Source organism: Neofelis nebulosa, chromosome 1 (genome assembly GCF_028018385.1).
Source record: "Neofelis nebulosa isolate mNeoNeb1 chromosome 1, mNeoNeb1.pri, whole genome shotgun sequence".
NCBI lineage: Eukaryota > Metazoa > Chordata > Mammalia > Carnivora > Felidae > Neofelis > Neofelis nebulosa.
In genome coordinates this window covers 924,307-943,590 of record NC_080782.1, presented here as the reverse complement: position 1 = coordinate 943,590, position 19,284 = coordinate 924,307, and the positions used below count along the sequence as shown (strand labels likewise).

The 19,284-nt window shown below is 60.8% G+C and overlaps 1 protein-coding gene across 3 annotated transcripts in view; it reads left to right on the top strand.

Annotated features, from left to right (window-relative positions):
- The window catches only part of LPCAT1 (lysophosphatidylcholine acyltransferase 1), a 45,263-nt gene extending 28,244 nt beyond the window's left edge, over positions 1 to 17,019 (top strand). For all 3 annotated transcript variants that reach the window (XM_058712584.1, XM_058712661.1, XM_058712708.1), the window contains exons 5-14: positions 767 to 827; positions 1,375 to 1,433; positions 3,225 to 3,259; positions 4,415 to 4,469; positions 6,415 to 6,497; positions 9,492 to 9,617; positions 10,213 to 10,366; positions 12,713 to 12,811; positions 14,062 to 14,200; positions 16,319 to 17,019. In XM_058712584.1, the coding sequence (XP_058568567.1) occupies positions 767 to 827; positions 1,375 to 1,433; positions 3,225 to 3,259; positions 4,415 to 4,469; positions 6,415 to 6,497; positions 9,492 to 9,617; positions 10,213 to 10,366; positions 12,713 to 12,811; positions 14,062 to 14,200; positions 16,319 to 16,503 (996 nt within the window). In that variant the 3' untranslated portion in view covers positions 16,504 to 17,019. The remainder of the gene's footprint in view (positions 1 to 766; positions 828 to 1,374; positions 1,434 to 3,224; positions 3,260 to 4,414; positions 4,470 to 6,414; positions 6,498 to 9,491; positions 9,618 to 10,212; positions 10,367 to 12,712; positions 12,812 to 14,061; positions 14,201 to 16,318) is intronic.
- Positions 17,020 to 19,284: the final 2,265 nt, after the last annotated feature.

Sequence of the window (19,284 nt, the reverse complement as noted above, 5' to 3'; positions counted from 1 at the left end):
GAACTCCCCCTTGTGAGCACCCCCTCGTGAGCACTCCCCCTCGTGAGCACACCCCCTCGTGAGCACTCCCCCTCGTGAGCACTCCCCCTCGTGAGCACTCCCCTTCCTGAGCACTCACCCTCGCGAGCACACCCTCGTGAGAACTCCCCCTCGCGAGCACACCCTCGTGAGCACACCCTCGAGAGCACACCCTCGCGAGCACACCCCTTGTGAGCACTCCCCCTCGTGAGCACTCCCCTTCCTGAGCACGCCCCTCGCGAGCACACCCTCGCGAGCACACCCCTCGTGAGCACTGTCCCTCGTGAGCACTCCCCTTCCTGAGCACTCACCCTCGTGAGCACGCCCCTCGCGAGCACACCCTCGTGAGAACTCCCCCTTGTGAGCACCCCCTCGTGAGCACTCCCCCTCGTGAGCACACCCCCTCGTGAGCACATCCCTCGTGAGCACTCCCCCTTGTGAATACCCCCCTCGTGAGCACACCCTCGTAAGCACTCCCCCTCGTGAGCACACCCCTCGTGAGCACACCCCCTCGTGAGCACACCCCTTTGCACACTCGAAGGAGGCTGTGTTGTGTGTAGGTCTGCACTTCCAGACTTTGGTAGAACCTGTGCTTGGAGAGGAAATCCGTCCGGGTATGCCTTCGTCCTGTGTCTGACCCGTTTCAACGGAGTAGATTAAACATCTGAAGTATGTCAGCAGCAGAGAAAATAGATTGTATTCTGAATTATGTCTAAGATCTACCTTTTTTTCTTTTTATTCCTCCAAGATCATGATTTTTCCGGAAGGAACATGTACCAACAGGACGTGCCTAATTACCTTCAAGCCTGGTATGTAGGGTTTTTTTTTTTTTAATTTTTTTTAACGTTTTATTCATTTTTGAGAGAAAAAGAGCATAAGCAGGGGAGGCGCAGAGAGAGAGGGAGACAGAGAATCCAAAGGAGGCTCCAGGCTCTGAGCTGTCAGCACAGAGCCCGACGCGGGGCTCGAACCCACGAACTGTGAAATCATGACCTGAGCTGAAGTCGGACGCTCGACCGACTGAGCCACCCAGGCGCCCCTGTAGTTTTCTTAATTCCACAGAGAAATTCCTCCTCGAGAAAGCAGGGGAGCCCTTGCTCCCATCGGTGCCTCCCAGATTTCCCACAAAAGTACACCCCAGGCCGGAGACGCTCCTGCGGGATGGGCTGTGAGCCTGGGGTTCCCCTGAGATTTCACAGCTGGCAGCCATGTTGAGGGTCCCTTCAGGCACCTTAATAAGACTTCTGACCAGGAGGGCGAGGTAGAAAAGCTCACATTAACTCCCAAGACCAGCATGAGAGGCGCCAGTGCGGGGCCTGCGGCTCGGGAACTAGGACGCTGCCCTTTCCCCCGCAGGTGCGTTCATCCCAGGAGTTCCTGTCCAGCCTGTGGTTCTGCGGTACCCGAACAAACTGGTGAGCGTGTTTCCCGGGGATTCCGGTGATTTACCTGGGAATGAGAGTTTGAAGACGTTTCAGGCGCCGTTTCTAGTCAATCCCGACATTCCAGAACGCTTCAGTATTCGTGCGTGAAGTCCTGTTTTTGTGGGTCGTGAGCGGAGGCCCTTCCTCTCTGTTCGGTCTGATGGTTTGATGTGAAACGGGCCCCCATGTCCCCAGGAGCCTTCACTGCCTGTTTACCGGGAAACATTAAAATTAAGAGTACTTAAGTTCTGAAAGGCTGGAGACGGCAGGAGGGAAAGGAACTAAGTGACTTGGTATTTAACACGCCGTTGTCGTGCGTCTGGCTCCGTGCAGAGGTCTTTGCTTGTGACAGAGCAGAGTAAAAGAAGGCGCGTGTGGGGCTCCGAGTGCCTGGGTGATCCTGACGGACCCCCAGCTCAGGGGAGGCAGGGAGCTGGACGAAGCCTCAGCAGGTTCTGGTCACAGGCCCCCGTGCCCTCCGCTGCCACCTCTGCAAGAGCATCTCACTTCTGCCAGAACCCCTGCCAGGGGGACGTCCTTGTACCTCGACAGGCGTCAGGCTCTCGTAGCTGAGACCGGGCCACAGGGACTCGTGTCCTTGGGCCCTGCCTGGGCACTGGATGCACTGGACTGTTTCTTGACGGAGGACACAGGAGGTGGGTTTGTCACACCGAGCTGTGTCTCTGTCCCACTGTGTCTTTGTGACAGCAGAACAGAAACTCCCCAGTCGCGGCACGGTGGGGTCTGGAGTTGCTGGTACGGATGGGGGCAGGATTGTGGGTGACGTCTGTGGGCGTGAGGGGCCTGGCCCACCTTCTGCTGGACCAGACCCCGTGCCTTCAGGTACAGACGGACACAAAAGAGGCCCCCAGAGTGGCCAGTGAGTAAATGTCACAAGCGGAAGCCACGGAAACTGACAGGTGGCGCAGTCTCGCGGTAGGTGACCGGAGAGGTGCGTGCGTCAGCCGGCGTCTGAGAGAGAATCTGTCATCGACGTGTAGAATTCTAGGTTTTCCACTTCTTAAATTTGCTTTGTCAACTTAGTTTAAGCAAACTGCCTCTCCTGGGTTCTTCTAGAAGCATTCAGCTTGGCTGCTTTGCAGTCTTTTCTCGTTGGTCTGTGTCGTCCTCTTCAGCTGCATAATTTCCCGGAAAACCGCCACTGACCACTTTGCACCCGGTCCTGTGCGGAGGAGGGTGGGCCAGGGCCCCGGGGTCGGCGGCCGGAGAAGCCCCTGAGGTTGGGGTCGGGGAGGGGAGGGTGTTCAGCAGCCTGTGGGAAGGACTTCAGAAGAAAGCCCACTGGGGGACCGGCGTCAGGGTAGAAACAGGGTGTGTGTCCTCTGACGTCCGTCCCCGCCCAGTGCTGGCACAGCAGCGAAGACCGAGGGTGGGGGGCGTCCACAAGTCTCGGGGTGCTGGGCACACACAGGCCCCGCAGTGGGGGTACAGGTGGGTGTGGGTTGGAACGCGCCTCACGCGGTAGGGACCGCTCCCGAGGCCCGCACAAGGCAGGCTCCTGGGCCGTAGACCGAAGCTGCGGGACGGCTTGAACAAGGGAGGGGACGAGGGATTCACCGGCCCTGGAGCCGTGGGAGGAGAGGAGTGTGTCTAGAGCGGCCCGGAGGTGATAGCCACCCGCCTGCCCCCTTGTCCCAGAGCAGACTGGGGAAGAAGAGGGCGCCAGCGTCTTGGTAAGAGACGGGCAGGTGGAGGCCAGGACGGAGGGCGGGCACACGCTGGGTCAGCTGTGACTCATCCTGCTCCTTTCTTGCCCCCCAGGACACCATCACGTGGACGTGGCAAGGACCTGGAGCGTAAGTGAGACACCGTGCGCTCTCACGCGTCCTGTCCTCCCCAGAAAGCACAGTGGCCACTCAAGCGACTGGCCTGCAGTTTGGCCTGCGTTGTGCACACGTGGGAAGTCTGGATGCGTGACCCGCTGCTGTTCAACAGCAGTTCAGTTCTGCCCCCTGTGCAAACCAGGTGTACAAACCTGGCCCGTTCTCACTCTCCTGGCGTCCAGGACCTAAGTTCGTTGTGGGAAGGTAACTGGGAGTGGCTCTCCTTCCCACTTGCGCCTGTCAGCTCGGTGACCACCGTCACGTCTGACATCTGCAGCTGCTAGGAAGGGAGGGGAGCTGCGGGGACGGCCCCCGTCTCAGGCCCGGGGGCTCCAGGACAGCAGGCCTCCCCACAACGCCAGCATTTGAGCTGCTGTTTGGCGGTGGGAAGGGGCTGGTGGAGCCAGGCCCCCAGGCCTTGCCAAGGCATTTGGAACGGGATGCTGGGAAGACTCCCTAAAGGGCAGCGTCTGCGCCGGCGAGGGGTGGGGGGGGAGTGATAGCGTTGCGGGGGCTGGAGTGTGGAGGGTGGGTGGCAAGAAGCAAGAGGGAAGCTGGGAAAGGCAGGAAGGGGCTCCTCTGGGCTGTGGCAGTCAGGCTTGGGGGTGTCAGTGATGGGGCAGAAGTCGGGTGTGCACGGAGTTAAGAGGGCGCTTGTCCACTGTGGAGGGTGAGCGATGGCCCGAGGACAGGACTCGGATGGTTCCCCTTGTCCAACTTCTGCAAAGAACAGGGTGGTGATGCTGGTCAGGAGCTCTAGGGCCGGGCCCGGAAAGGTCCGTGTCACTGGGGACGGCCAGGTGGGGGACAGTGTCAGGTAGGCGAGGTGTCCTCGGCTGGAGGACACACAGGGGAAACGTGGCATGCAGGGCAAAGGAGAGCTGCAGGGTCGGTGCATTTAGTAGGGACAGGGAAGTCCCCTGTTCAGTAAAGGTAGCCCCATCCTCCTCACTGCTGCGAGGTTCGGGTCAGGCTGTGGGAGGCTCGGCATCCGCTGAAAGAATTCACTGCACAGTGGTGCCCTCTGCAGGGGAAGGCATCCCGAGGTTCTGCTCCAGAATCGAAAGTAGTTTAAACAAAATCGAGAATCCTTTAACCAATGCTGTAAATCTGTTTGTTCGTTTTAAGGTTGAAAATCCTGTGGCTCACGCTCTGTCAGTTTCACAATCGAGTGGAAATCGAGGTTTGTATAGATGCGGTGTCCTCTACAATGTCATGTCGGGGTTTATAAAGGTGGGTACCGTAGTGTTGGCGTCGAGGTCTGCGTAGATGCACCGCGATACGGTGTCACGTCGGGCTCTATACAGATACAGCGTCGCACAGGGTCATCCTCTGTGCAGATACAGCTTAGGCAACCTTCACTGGGGTGTATACAGATACAATGTTGTATTAACGTCTGTACCAACAGATGTGATACGGCGTCTGCTGGTAAAGTTGTATGTTGACGTCTACACGGATACAGCGTTTCACAGTATGTGACTGGGGACTCTACGGATATGAGTTGAGCATTGTTACGTCCTTGTCCGTACAGATGTAATATCGTGTTGGTGTCGTGCAAACGCAACGTGACGTTACCTGTGTGGACGTGGTATTAGCGGATACTGTGTCATATTTGTGTCTGGAGATGTGTTGTACGACGTCAGGGTCTCCACAGACACGGTGTTACTTACGTGTTGTCGCGGCACATATTATACAGTGTCACGTTGTGTCTCAGTGTTATACGCATCTGTCTTGCTTTGTAGCTCCTTAGAGGTACTTCCCGTGGCTTTTCATCAATCGCATTGTGTCTCTTCATGATTTTGAATCCATTCAGATAGGATTTTAAAAATCCACAACCGTCTTTTAACGCGGTTAGCAAATTGGCGCATACGCAGTGAGTTATGTTTTGGCGTCTTTACGTGGTCTGATACTGGCGACGTCACGTGGCACGTGCCTCGTCCTGCCGTTTTCTGTTTGATGTTCGGTCGGATCGCATAACCTGCCTCCCGGCTTGCAGCCCGTTGGGTGTCCGCGAGTCACGACTCCTGTTTCCTCCGCTCTGTTAAATAGTCACAATCGTGCAGCCTGCATGTTTCATCCAAGTGCATGAGGGAGGAGGGTTCCTTTTTAAGAAGGGAACCAATAGGCTAGTCCCGCACCGCAGAGTAGGGATGGCCCGTTTGTGGCGTGGAGGGTGTCACGAGACAACTTCCTTCCGGTAAAAGTTGTCGTGTTGCACCGAACTTACTGATGAGCCTGGCTTTAGGCCGGCCTCCGGGTTTGTTACTGAACAGAAGCCACTTAATCACAACAGGCTGAAGCAAAGGGTCCCCGGCCCACGTCCGAGGGTGGCGGGCCTGCCCCTTAGAACTTTGTATGTGGCTCGTGTGCCGGTGGCCCGGAAGCAGCCGGTGCAGGGGCCTCGGAGGACCGTGCCTCTGGTGTGAACTCCATTTCACCCCTCGTTTCTGATGTTCTGAGTTCAAAAGACACAATGACTTTTTGAAATCGCTCTAAGTGTCTTTACTCACGCCATGCTTACGGGTGTCCGTGAGCACCTGTTGTGACTTCCACGGCGTCCAGTTCACGGTGCCGGGTGAATGAAGTCACGTGACGAGGACTGGTGGGGTTTCGGGATGTCCTTGTACTGTCAAACGTCTGTGGTAAAGAGAGAGGGCGTAGTGACACCTGCACACAGTGGGGCGGCAGCAGAGCGTGGGACTCACTCATTTAAAGCACCGCTCACGCGGATGCACACTTCCGTGGGACGGTTTGTCATAAGTGAAAATGCAGCGGATGTCAAATCTGGTGCTTTTTCATGAGGAGATAGTTTGTCGTGTTACCCCCAACACCAGCTGAGGCCTTTCGAGAGGAAGGCACACGAATAACTTTTTTGCATCCGTAGAGGAAGATTCCGTGTGAGATTGTCACCCAGTGCGCCTGCAGGCAGGGGGCGCTCCTGCGGAGGAGTCGTGGGTTGTGAGTGTTCACACACGTGTCCGTGCGTGCGTGCACGCGCACCGTGGCCACTTTGAAGATGGTTCTCACGGAAAGTGCTTTGACAGACCTTAATCGTGTCAGACTTGCGACCGTCACCTCCGGTGGCCTGGTGACGCCCGTGGAAGTAACTCGGCCTTCTCTGTGCTCAGTTCCTTCCCGTGTACAGCCCCTCGGACGAGGAGAAGAAGGACCCGGCCCTGTATGCCAGCAACGTGCGGCGCGTCATGGCACAGTGAGTGCTGTCCCTCCCACGCCCCGGGCGCAGGCCCCTGCCGCCACCCCGGTGCCCCTGTCACTGCCCGAGCATGGCCCGGGGCTGCCCCTCAGCCGCCGCTTCCTCCTGAGCCCTGGGAGCAAACCAGCCAGGAGCCGTAGGAAAACGGTCTCTGCAGAAGCGAGCGAGGGCCTGTTGAGGGTGCACACGGGCGGGGGGCGTGCGTGGCCACTCTCTCCGCACCTCCGGTGGCCATGGGGTCACGGTTCTGCCTCTGCTTCGTTGCTTAACTTGGTGAATTCAGACGCGTGGGTGGGAACCAGTCAGCCCCATGCCGGGTCTGCGCCCGAGGGCGAGGGGCCGCACCGCCTGGGGGCCCACGGGGCTGTCCTGTGTGTCAGCTCTCTGTTCACCGCTGCAGTAGCCGTCAGCCCTCTTCCTCCCTCTTCCCAAGTCAAGTGTGGGGATTGTACACGTAATCCCGGAAGATAAAGCGCTTCCGCAATGAGTGTGCCTGCCCTCAGGGAGTTTCTCGCTTTTGTTTCCACATCCTTCCCGGCCGTTGTGGATGGGGAGACATCAGCCTGCGCCCTCCGCACCCCCTCCCCCCGTGTCCTGTCTCCTCTCTCCTCCTCTCTTCTACTCCCTGGCAGCAGGGGCTGCCTCTGTGTGGCCACTGAGGTCCCGGGAGGGGTTCTCAGAGCTCAGGGGCTCCGCGGGGTCCCCGGCGGGAGGTCTGTGTGGCCTTGGAGGCGTTTTCACAGGCACTTTTGCTGAGCTGGTGTGGCCTGGGTGTGAAGTCAACCCTGTCCCCTCACTGTATACAGATCGCACCCCTGTGGCAACATATTCTGTGGGACTGTATAAAGCAGAACCCTAACCTGAACACACGTAAATTCGAACTCCGTGTGTCCACACGCCCCTCAGAAAGCTAGGCTGGGGACAGAGCCCAGCAGATGGCTCCGGTCCCCCTGGGTGCCCAGCCACTGGCAGCCCGTGTCCCTCCCGCTCTCAGAATCCCGGACACACAGGCAGCAGCTGGCCACCAGGATGCGCGTGACTCAAGGCAGGGCGTTTGGTGACACCTTGGTTCAGCCTCTCCGTAAATAATTCCTATGGAATCGAAGGCTTGACGGGTGTGAGTTCTTTTTAATTCCCATTCAAATAAATCAGCCATTAATGTTGATGAGTATCTCACAAACTCTGCCTGTTAACGGAGGACAAGCATCATACGTCGAGTGGCAAAGGGCAGAGAACCCAGAAACGGGGATGTGGGGTGTCCCCTTCCTGGTTCCGGACCCACCTGGGAACAGCCCGGGTCCCTGAGGGACAGTCTAAGACGCTCTGGGTACATTCCGGCTCCTGTCCCCACACGGGGATCATAGTAGCTGTGGGAGAGCCGCTTCAGAACCCGCTTCCTTACCCACGATCTCTCGTGGGACCGTCTTGCCACGAGAGGCTGTGGGAACGGTGGGAGGTGCTCTCCGTCATTAGGGGAGGGGCCCAGGGTCCAACACTTGGTGAGTTTTCTACCATCGAGGTTTCCTTTAATGGGAGACGCACATTTTTCAGAAGCCTGATGCAAGTCTTTAGGATGGCTGAGCCCCGCCTCTGACCTCAGGGCACTGTCAGTCTGATGAGAGCGGCCCCTCTCCACCGTTAGACCAGCGGGACTTCCGGGTGAGACCCTCCCCCCTCGCGGGGCGGTGTCCTTTTGGAGGCACCCGCTGGCTGCCTGGCAGGGGGACCGTGGTAATACTGTGCTAGCCACGAAGCCTGGGGCCCCAGGGTCCAAGTAACTGAAATTTGGGGTTTGCTCATAAGCTTTTCTGTTTAGTGCCACGTGTGGACTTGACACGTTGCCTTTCTGTGCACGTCGGCGTGCTGAGCACCCGCCACCCCGTGGCTCCGGTTACGGGCTCGTACGTGGTGGGTGCCCACGTGGGCTTGCGTGAGAACACTGGTGCAGGCTCTGGGGCGAGGGCTGCACCCAGGGCTGATGCTCTGGAACCACGCCGCCCCTGCTCAGACCCCCCATCCTCTCCTCCTTCCTCCAGGCGGGGTCCGTCTGTCCTGCTGGGGCCCCACCAGACACCCCCATCTTGGGGGGATGCAGGAGTGGACGGGAGGGGGCACTCGGGAAGCCACAAGGGTCCTGGCCCAGAGGGCATTTTCAGTGGGTTCCTCCCACCCGGCCTTCCCCGGCTTCACCTGCCTGAAGGCTGCCGGGTGCCAGAATCGCGAGGGACAGCTGTGCTGTGCCCGCAGGATCCAAAGGGACAGAGTGCTGGGCCGGGTGACGAGCCCCTGAGAGGCAGGCTTGAGAACTGCTCATCTGCTTATTAGAAATTTTCACATATTCGTGTGCTTTAGTCCAGTTTTTACAAGTTTTTTTTCTTGTTTATTTGTGAGAGAGAGAGAGAGAGACAGAGTGTGAGCAGGGGAGGGGCACAGAGAGAGGGAGACACAGAATCCCAAGCAGGCTCCAGGCTCTGAGCCATCAGCCCAGAGCCTGACGCGGGGCTCGAACTCACGGACCGCGAGATCGTGACCTGAGCCGAAGTCGGACGCTCAACCGACCGAGCCACCCAGGCGCCCCGGTCACGAGGAAGTTTGACGTTACCTGCCACTTCTTCTTTGTTCCCACAGCGCTGTGGGGGGTGATGTTGGGGCTGCAGGGAACGGAGCCTACAGGCTTCTGGAGATCGGGCTGTTGATAAGGTCGCCTTTTCTTGTAATTTACTAAGATGTTTGCAAACCGACTGAGACTCACGTCCCGCAGGGCCGTGAACTCTATCGGGTAACTGTGTGCTTCTTCCTTCTCTCAGCTTTAGGGCAGCCGGGAGTGTATGAGGAATGTCACCCGTGTCCCACGGGGGGAGGGGAGGGGTGCCAGCTTCGCCCTCAGCCCGCCCCACGCCCTCCCCAGCGCCGGGCTCCCGGGGTCGCCCTGCACGGGCTCCTTGCTGTGCCGCTTGGGGGGTGCTGACGGGGTGCCCTCCTCTCCCGCAGGGCCCTGGGCGTCTCGGTGACCGACTACACGTATGACGATTGCCAGCTGGCCCTGGCAGAAGGCCAGCTCCGTCTCCCCGCGGACACCTGCCTTCTCGAGTTCGCCCGGCTGGTGAGGGGCCTGGGGTGAGTCTGCTTTTTCTCACTCGAGCCGTCAGCCCGGAACGGCCCTCCCTCGAGGCTGTGGCGGGTTTGACGAAGCTCGAGTGGTTTGCTCAGCGACGGGAGAGCTCTGAAGGGCACTGCCGAGATGCTGCTTCTAAGACGGGAAGCTTCCGGAAACTTCTGTCAGGCCCTCGCAGGGGCCCCCACCCCTGCAGTTGTTGGTGATCAGGCTGGAGACGGCAGTGGGCGCGGAGGGGCCGCGGGGGCCGTCGAGCAGATGAAAGGACTTGTTCTCAGGGTTTTGGGGGGTTTTCCAAATACCCACTTCAGACCCCCAGCGCTCGGCAGCGGTCTCTGCGGGCTCTTCCCGGGAGGACCGTCGCAGCACGGCCAGAGGCCGCCCCCACTTGCCCGAGGGTGGGTCCCCACAGCTGGCGGGGCCTCGTTCCCGTAGACGCCGAGGCAAAATTATTAGAACACTTTTTTTTTTTAAACGAACTTGCCTCTTGTTGTAAAAGCAACTTCACTCTTTTCTTGAATTTTCTAAGAGTACATTTCCTGTTCTTAGCATGCTGTAATTTTATCGAAAAATGTCCTTCCTTCTCTTTGTGTGTAGGTTGAAACCAGAAACACTGGAGAAAGATCTGGATAAATACTCCGACCGGGCCCAGACGCAGGGGGGACGCAGGGTGGGCCTCCCCGAGTTCGCCGAGTACCTGGGCGTCCCCGTCTCAGACCCACTACAAGACCTGTTCTCCCTGTTTGATGAGGTGGGGCCATAGCCCTGTGAGCGGTTTCGAGGCAAAACCTCCAGCCTTTCCGTGTATATTGCTTTGTTATATGTTTGAGATGTTTATATGTTTGATGTTATATGTTTGAGATGTTACATGTTGAGATGTTTGAAGCATCTCTTGGAGACTTAGGAAGCAGGGCGGGAACGACCCCTCCACGCCCGTCCGACCAGCCCGCCCGGAGTTTTCTCCCGTGCTGTTAAACGCACACAGAAGTCGGACGTTTAAGTTAACGTCTGCTGGTAAACATACCTATGGTTTGGGGTTTTACGGTGGGACCGCCAAAAACCTAGTAATATCAGTGTCCCCTTCCCCAGAAATCCAGAATTCCCAAATAACGGGCCTGTTTCCCCATGATCGGCACGTGGGGTCGCCACGGACCTCCCGTCCAGCGCGAGAGGACCCCCCAGCACAGCGTCCCTCACCCCCGCCAGCCACGCGTCACAGTCGGGTCACGTGTCGTGGCTGGACCGGGGGTCCACGGCCACCCGCACCAGCTGGGCCCCGGGGGTGGACCTGGGAGACCACACGCCGGGAGCAGTGGCTGCCACGGTCGGCCGTGCCTGCCACGCCCGCTCTTTCCCGGATGTTGGCGTCGAGGGATGGACCCCCGTGGCGGCCAGTCCCACGGCAGGCCATGTGCCGAGCAGCCCCTTCAGCCACAAATGTGTGTGAACAGCACAGCACGCCACGTGAATATCACAGCGTGTTCTCTGTGGCGACGTGCCACGTTCTGTGCAGCCTGGCCCGTGGTGGGACCAAGGAGAGGCAAGCGTGTGACTCGGGCACGTCAGAGACGCCGCAGGCACTCGCAGGTCACGGTGACAGGCGTCCTGCTGACGCGTCGCAGCGCGTGGCCCCGTGTGCCGCCGTCACAAACCGGCGGGCTGGCCTGGAGGGGCCCCCTCACGGAAAGGCCACGCGCTCCCGTCGTCGGAGCCCCAGCCGTGGCGGTATTTTCACGCTGGCGCTTTGACATGGTGTCGCGTTGGAACACAGCAGCGAGCGGCGCCCCCGGCACGTGCATCGTGCGGGGACCCGCAGACCCCCCACCGTGGCACGCGGCTGGGTAGGTCTTACTTCCCACCCCAGGCGCCCAGTGGCCCTGCGACACAGACACTCCCGTTCCACACAAAGACCCTCAGACCCAGAAGCTAAAGGGCCGGGAATGCACAGGCTGAGGGGCCCGAAGTGAACTCACCTGCCCGCCCCCTGAGCTCGCTCCGGAGGCCACCCCGCCTGGACCACGGGCGTGGGGCCATCCCAGGGAAGCCTGTCCCTTCCCTTCGGGGGACGGCAAGGGACCCTTGTGCCCCCACCCCTGTGCCAGAAATCTCTCCATCCGCGAGGCCTCCACCTCCCCGTCCGCCCCCCGGCTCATCCCACGCCCCGTGGCGGCCTGCTCACTCAACAGCAGCCTGGCCCGCAGGCTCCTTGGGGATGTGCAACGTGGGTGCACGGCAGGCCAGGCTGGGTGCCCACCTTTCCACGTGCTCACCTAGGTTCTCGGGGCACAGATGAGAGCCTTGCTGTCTGCTGGGGTTTTTTCTAGAAGGAGAGCCTTAGGCAGCGGGCACCGCATCGCGTGAACTTTCCGGAGGAGATTCACGTGCTGGTCTCGTAGACTTTGAGAATCAATTGTAACGTCCTAAAAGGGTGTGTGCTGAGATCACCTTGTAAAAGCCAGTCGGCCGTGAATGTTCTTACAAAATACTCGTTTCGTGGGGCGCCTGCGTGGCTCATTTGGCTAAGCGTCCAACTTCAGCTCACGGTCTGTGGGTTCGAGCCCCACGTCGGGCTCTGTGCTGACAGCTCAGAGCCTGGACCCTGCGTTGGATTCTGTGTCTCCCTCTCTGCCCCTCCCCCGCTCACGTTCCATTTCTCTCTCTCTCTCTCTCTCTCTCTCTCTCTCTCTCTCTCTCTCTATTTCTCTCTCTCAATAAAACAGATAAACACAAAAAAATTTTTTTAATATGCATTTCATGTAAGCAGGTAATAGCAAATCAAGTGGAACTTTTTTTTTTTAAGTTTATCTTGAGAGAGAGAGAGAGAGAGACAGAGAGAGAGCATGTGCACACACGGGAGGGCCCGGGAGAGAGTGAGAGAGAGAATCCCAAGCGGGCTCTGTGCCGACTCGGCTCCATCTCAGGAACTGTGAAGCGTGACCTGAGCTGAAGTCCGGATCAAACACTTAACTCACCGAGCCACCCAGATGCCCCTGACCTTTCCGCTAATATCCAGGGATTAGCGTTAACACCCCAGCACCGCCCCGCACACGCGCGCGGAGGGACCGAGCGGCGCCCTGAGGATGTGTCTCTTTCCCAGAGTGGAGACGGCACGATGGATCCTCGGGAGTATGTCGTCGCCCTGTCCGTCGTCTGCCGGCCGTCCCGGACTCTGGACACCATCCAGCTGGCGTTCAAGGTAAGCGTGGAGTGCGTATGAGGTTAGTTTGTAGGGACAGTGAGGCGCGGATCACATCAGGCCTGCCGTACCCGATTACGGGCCCTTGCGGTACGGACGGACTTCCTCTCTGCCCAGCCGCCGTTCTCACGTAAGCTCGTATCGGCCGTCGTTTGTGAAAACGCCCAAAACGTCCTCAAATCCATTTCCTCCTGCAGTCCGTGATCCACACTCACAAGAAGGGCACGGGGTGGGATCTTTGTGAGTTCCGGGGCGCCTGGACAGGGCCGCCCTACGCCATCCGTCCGGCGCAGCCCGCACCCGGTCCGCTCTCCCACCACGGCCTCTTCGTCAGCGCGTCGGCTCAGGCTGCAGAGCGGCTGTGTGCCCAGCGCTGAGCTTTCCACCACATCCCCGGGATTCTGAGAGTCTGAGAAACACCCGTAACGGGGTCCCGGCTCACGTGCCCTCACCCGGCTGCCTCCCCCGGACACTGTCAGCTGGGATGGGGCTGGGCCGGCTTCACTCCCCAGAAACACAGTTTTGTCAGGGTCTGAGAATGGCTCCTTGTTACAGATGCACCTCCTATTCTAATATTTTTTGAAGGTTTTTGTTTTTGAGGCAGAGACAGAGCGTGAGCAGGGGAGGGGCAGAGAGAGAGGGAGACACAGAATCCGAAGCAGGCTCCAGGCTCCGAGCTGTCAGCACAGAGCCCGACGCGGGGCTCGAACCCACAGACCGTGAGATCATGACCTGAGCCAAAGTCGGACGCTCGACCGACTGAGCCACCCAGATGCCCCTAGATGCAACTCCTGTTAGCCAGACTCGTGAGAGCCTGATGTATAAGCCAGGCAGTGCTTGTATCTCAGTGCTGGGGTCCCACTGGACGGGCAGGCTTCTCAGGCCACTGAAGGAGGGGGAGCCCGGGAGAGGGTGGCCCCCGGCTAATGGGCAGACCGATGGTGACCAGCCCTGGGGTGCTCACGCTGCGGTTGACAGCTGGTGCCAGCCCCACAGGGACTTCCTCAGTCACTCGCCAGAACCTAAGCAGAAGCTGTTGGAAAAGGTCAGTGGGTCAGCCACCCCCTCAAGGTCAAGCACGGTGATGGCACATTCATTTCATTGAGCACTCACGCGTCCCACCACCCGGAGGCCCCCTGCCAGGGCAGCTGGGTGTGGCGCAGGCCTCTGTGCTCCTGGGAGTGGGAGCCGTGGGGTCAGGGCCTCTGCACAGTTGGGGGATCGTGGGTGACACCGGCCTCTGCCTGCAGATGTACGGGTCACAGGACGGCTGCGTCGATGAAGGCGCCCTGTCCAACATCCTCAAGACTGCCTTAGGCGTGGCCGAGCTCACCGTGACCGACCTCTTCCGGGCCATCGACGAGGAGGAGACAGGGAGGATCACGTTTGGTGAGCGGCCCGGGCACGGGGGGAGGACGGCTGCATGGTGCAGGCGTGTGCCCAGGAGGCGGGCCGCGGGAGACACCATCCATGCTTGCCAGGGCCCCACGGTGTCTCGGGCTACACAAGATTGTCCGAAGGAAGATTCTTCCCCAGACCTGGCGGGGATGGGTTAGGGCATTTGGGATCTGATCCCTGCAGGGAATTAATAGGGCCAGACTTCAAGCCCAGGCTCGGAACCCCAGATCCATGCCACCCCCAAGGGCAGCGGGCGGTGTGTGCTGAGGCCGGGCCGTGGCCGCCCACGGGGGTCCGCGATCCGGGTTCTCCGTGGAGGCGGGGAGCCAGACCCCTCAGGACTGACCGCTGCAGGGAGGGGGTGGGGGGTCGGCTCATCGCTTTCGGCCACACAAAGTGGGACAGCCAAGATCTTCAGGGACTCAGACCTGAAACCCACCCGCAGGCCAAGGAGGAAGGGGGAGGGGCAGTAGGACCCCCAGAAGGCAGCCCCCTCTGCACACCAGCCAGTGCGCACGTCTGAAAGTGAATGTTTCCTCGCTAAAAAAAACAGTAGACATTTGCTCAGGAAAGGTCATTGTTCGTGTCTTGTTTGGATGTGTTTTTAAATTGCGTCCAAATGTCAGACACGTGTGTTGGTTTAGCGTGAGTGTGTGTGTGTGTGTGTGTGTGTGTGTGTGCGCGCGCGCGCGTGTCTCCGCCTGAGGGCAGGTGGCGTTGTCCGGGCGCACTGAGGCGTGGTGATGACGTGCCAAGTGAGCACCTTCCAGAAAAGCCCTCCCACACCCAGGCCTAGAGCGTCTCCAAGCCGTTGGGGCGCCCCGGGGGCACTGCCCACCCCAAGACTGGGTCCCAGGCCTGGGAGATGACGCGGGGGCTCAGAGCCACTCAGGTGATCGGCCGGGAGGGTGACCCTGCTGTCTCCAGCGCATGGACGAGTCCCCAGTGGCGCCTGCCTCGCAGGCTGTCAGGTCACGGGTGTGGACACCTTGTCCTGCCTCTGAGCCGACTCCTGGGTGAACAGCGGCTCCTTTGCACGTGTCAAGCACCTGGAGTACGCCTGCGCCTCGAAGAGCACGTTCGCCTTAGATTTCCCCAAGGCGGCAAAGCCGAATGGCTCTGAGCCCTGTTCATGCGCAGCCCCCCTCCCCCCCCATGGACCCCAGCCCTCCCCCCTCCCCCCCATGGACCCATGCCCTCCCCCCTCCCCCCACATGGACCCCAGCCCTCCCCCCTCCCCCCCCACATGGTCCCAGCCCTCCCCCCTCCCCCCACATGGACCCCAGCCCTCCCCCCTCCCCCCACATGGACCCCAGCCCTCCCCCCTCCCCCCACATGGACCCCAGCCCTCCCCCTCCCCCCCCACATGGACCCCAGCCCTCCCCCCTCCCCCCCCACATGGACCCCAGCCCTCCCCCCTCCCCCCACATGGACCCCAGCCCTCCCCCCACATGGGCCCCAGCCCTCCCCCTCCCCCCACATGGGCCCCAGCCCTCCCCCTCCCCCCCCACATGGACCCCAGCCCTCCCCCCTCCCCCCCCCACATGGACCCCAGCCCTCCCCCCTCCCCCCACATGGACCCCAGCCCTCCCCCTCCCCTCCCACATGGACCCCAGCCCTCCCCCCTCCCCCCACATGGACCCCAGCCCTCCCCCCACATGGGCCCCAGCCCTCCCCCTCCCCCCACATGGGCCCCAGCCCTCCCCCTCCCCCCCCACATGGACCCCAGCCCTCCCCCCTCCCCCCCCCACATGGACCCCAGCCCTCCCCCCTCCCCCCACATGGACCCCAGCCCTCCCCCTCCCCCCCACATGGACCCCAGCCCTCCCCCTCCCCCCCCCACATGGACCCCAGCCCTCCCCCTCCCCCCCCACATGGACCCCAGCCCTCCCCCTCCCCCCCCACATGGACCCCAGCCCTCCCCCCTCCCCCCACATGGGCCCCACCCCTCCCCCCTCCCCCCACATGGATCCAGCCCTCCACACACACATGGACCCAGCCCTCCCGCGAGGGTGTGAGATGTAAGCTGGTTGCCCATGCAGAACCAGGCACAGGGGCCCCAGGTTCCGGACATCTGTCGCCCTATAACCCAGACGCCCGTCTTTTCAGCCGACTTCCGCAGGTTTGCAGAAGCGTTCCCCGACTTTGCGGAGGACTACCTCTACCCTGACCAGACGCGTCCTGAGAGCTGCCCGCGGACGCCCCCAGCTCCAGCCCCCAACGGCTTCTGTGCTGACTTCAGCCCTGAAAACTCGGGTGTTGGGAGGAAACCTTTCCGGAAGAAACTGGACTAGGATGAAGGTTTCTGGCAAGATGAGGCGTCTCCGTGGCCCAGTCACCACCCGCCTCCACGTGGCCGTGCGCCCGCCGGCCTCAGGCCCATCCACAAGACTCGGGCTCGTCACCCTGCTCCTCCGTGGACAGCCCTGCGTGAGGGAGGCCGCGTGGCCGGGTACCTGTCCCCGTCGCCCGGACCATCCTGGCTCGTTTCCACCACGGTCTCTGCCACGTCCCCGTTCGTGTCCCTTCTCGGCGGCTCGGCCGGCGGACGGGCCTCCACGTGCACGCGTGACACACACTTGAGACCAGGGCACGTCACGCGCGTTTCCATCCCAGCACAGACCGTCCGCTGACCTTGGGGGGTCACAGGCTGGCAGGGCCGCATCTAATTTTAAACGTTTCTGTATCTGTGGGCGCTCACGGGCGTTTTATAAACTTCGTTTAGATACTTCGGGAAGCTCACAGCGTTTTTTAAAAAAAAAACAAAACTTGTTTTCTACTTCATTTTTCCTTTCAGGACTAGAGGATATTTATTTACGGGCCCTTTTGTGATCAGGCCTGAGGCTGTGTGGGGCTTTGACTTCAGCCTCTTGCCGGCCTCTCTCCACCAGGTCCACCCGTGTCTGGGTCCCCCACACACGTGGCCCAGAGCTCCCATCTGCCTCTTTAACCCTTTTCAGACCTCTCTTTTCCACAGACATTACCAGCCTGGTGTCTCCGTGTAACGGGACGTGATCTGCCTCCCCGCGCACACAGCGGCCTCAACGGTGGTGCTGGGCCGGCAGGGGGGCTGCACCGGGCCAACGGGCCGGGCCCGCTGGGAGGCCAACCCTCATCCCTGCTCCCGGTGCTGGGTCCCACGTGTGCAGGGGGAGGAGCTGTGGGGGAAGGGAACCATGTGCAGGGAGCGGGAGCCAGTGCCGGGGGGACAGCCCGTGCGGATGGCAGGAGGTCCGGGGAAGGCCGTCAGGCCTCTGGTGAGCCCGAGGGGAGGAGCACAGCCTCCAGACACAGGAAAGGGAAGGTTCCTGTCGCCTCTCCTGCCCGGAGCTCAGCCCAGATCACTCCCTGGACACACAGCTGGAAACCTGTCCTTAAAGCACAATATAAGCGCCGCGGTCTCCACTCCGTTCCCTGAAGCAAAGCCTCTGGGTTTGCCTAGGGGGAAAGTTCTTCTGAATTTCTAAATAAGTTGTATTTTGTTCTTGGGCCTCTGCGTAGGAAGTGACCGCCAGGCCCTAAGTACAGGAAAAAGCGTTTGTAACCTCCCCAGGAGTTCTCGGTGCGCATTTCCATCCACGGCCACGGCCATGAGTGAAGGAAAAGCCCCCCGGCCTCGGCTGTGCCCCCTCCCCGGCCACACCAGCGTGACAGTGCCAGCGGGGCGCCCGCGGTGGCCAGACACAGCCTGGCGGTTCACGGCGATCCGTTTTGTGACTGTAGATGCATAAAGTTTTGTTTTTAAAAGAGAAAACGTACAAGTGACGGGTGAAGGAGGTGAATAGACGAAGATATCCCGAGGGGAGGCCCCTCCCCGTCTGCGCATGAAGGGCTGTTTGAACGGAATGCCGTGCGCGTTTTCAGGAAAAAAGCCTCTGATAAGCAGACTTGGGATGGATGTTTGTTCCTCCTGCGCTTCCGTGCGGCCTCGCACCTGCGGGCGTTCCGAACGTGGACATGGATGGACCCCTTTTGTGGGAGGTGGGGACGGAGACGATGGGGGCCCCGTGGGGACCGGGGGTCCGGGGTGGGCTCCGTGAAACAGCTTTGGTCTCCACTGGAATGAGTAAAGCATAAAGTCGTACGTACCCGAGGACACGCTTTGTCACGTGTCGTTCTTTATCGGAAACGCGACCGCAGACGGTTCTTGGGCCATGACCGAGAACCCGTCACGATGGGGTTTCTCGGGGCAGGTTTGGAAAGCCCCGGAATGGAAATTCTGCGGCTGACACCTCGGGAACCCAAACGTGTGCGGCCGCCCGCCTGCCCGGTGGGTCGGTTCCTCGCATTTCGCACACACCGCACACGCTCCGCCTGGCGCAGCCACGAGAAAGGGTCCGGTGTTCGGGCCTCTTCTCAAGGCCGTAAAGGGCTCAGAAGTGGAAGAAGAGAAACGGCCAGGTCACGACCGTCCCCAGAAGTAACCGCAACGAGACGGTTAAGTGGCCGCTCGCTCCAAGGCGGGAGAATGCGCCACGGCCGTGCTCGGTGAGACGCGCCAGAGAAGCCGGCCCCGCTGGGTGGGCCGGGAGGGTGCGCCCCGAGGTGGCACTCACCTGTGAATCGGTTTTTACTTCTTTGCCCTGTTTCTTGTCGTAACTGGGTGTTGCCTCTGAAGGGGTTCAAGTCACATTCGAAGCCGGGGGCTTCCGGGTGTAGCGGGAAGCAGCAGCCGCCACGGGCTGTGGGGACCGTGGCGGTGACAACGGTGTGGGCCTGCCGCGGCCTCCGGGCACTCGGCTCATCCACGTCCCCACCGGGCGCGGGCTTGACGGGGACGCGCACCCTCGGGAAGTCTCCATCAGGGACCAGGGGCAGAAGAGGCGTCTCCGCGGCCCCCGCCAGGCCCCTGCTGCGCCCCCAGGAGCCGCCGGTAGGAGGGCGCCAGACCCCCGGCCTCGGCCGGTGGACCGGCGCTCCGAACGCTCGACGGGCACTGCCCGTCCGTCCCCTGTCCGCTCCCGCACGCGCCTCCCATCCGGGGTGCTGCCCCTGAGCCACCGCTCCAAACAGACGCGTTACCTTCTCCCCGGGACTATCCCCGCCCGCGGACCTTCGCGTCCAGTCCTGGGCAG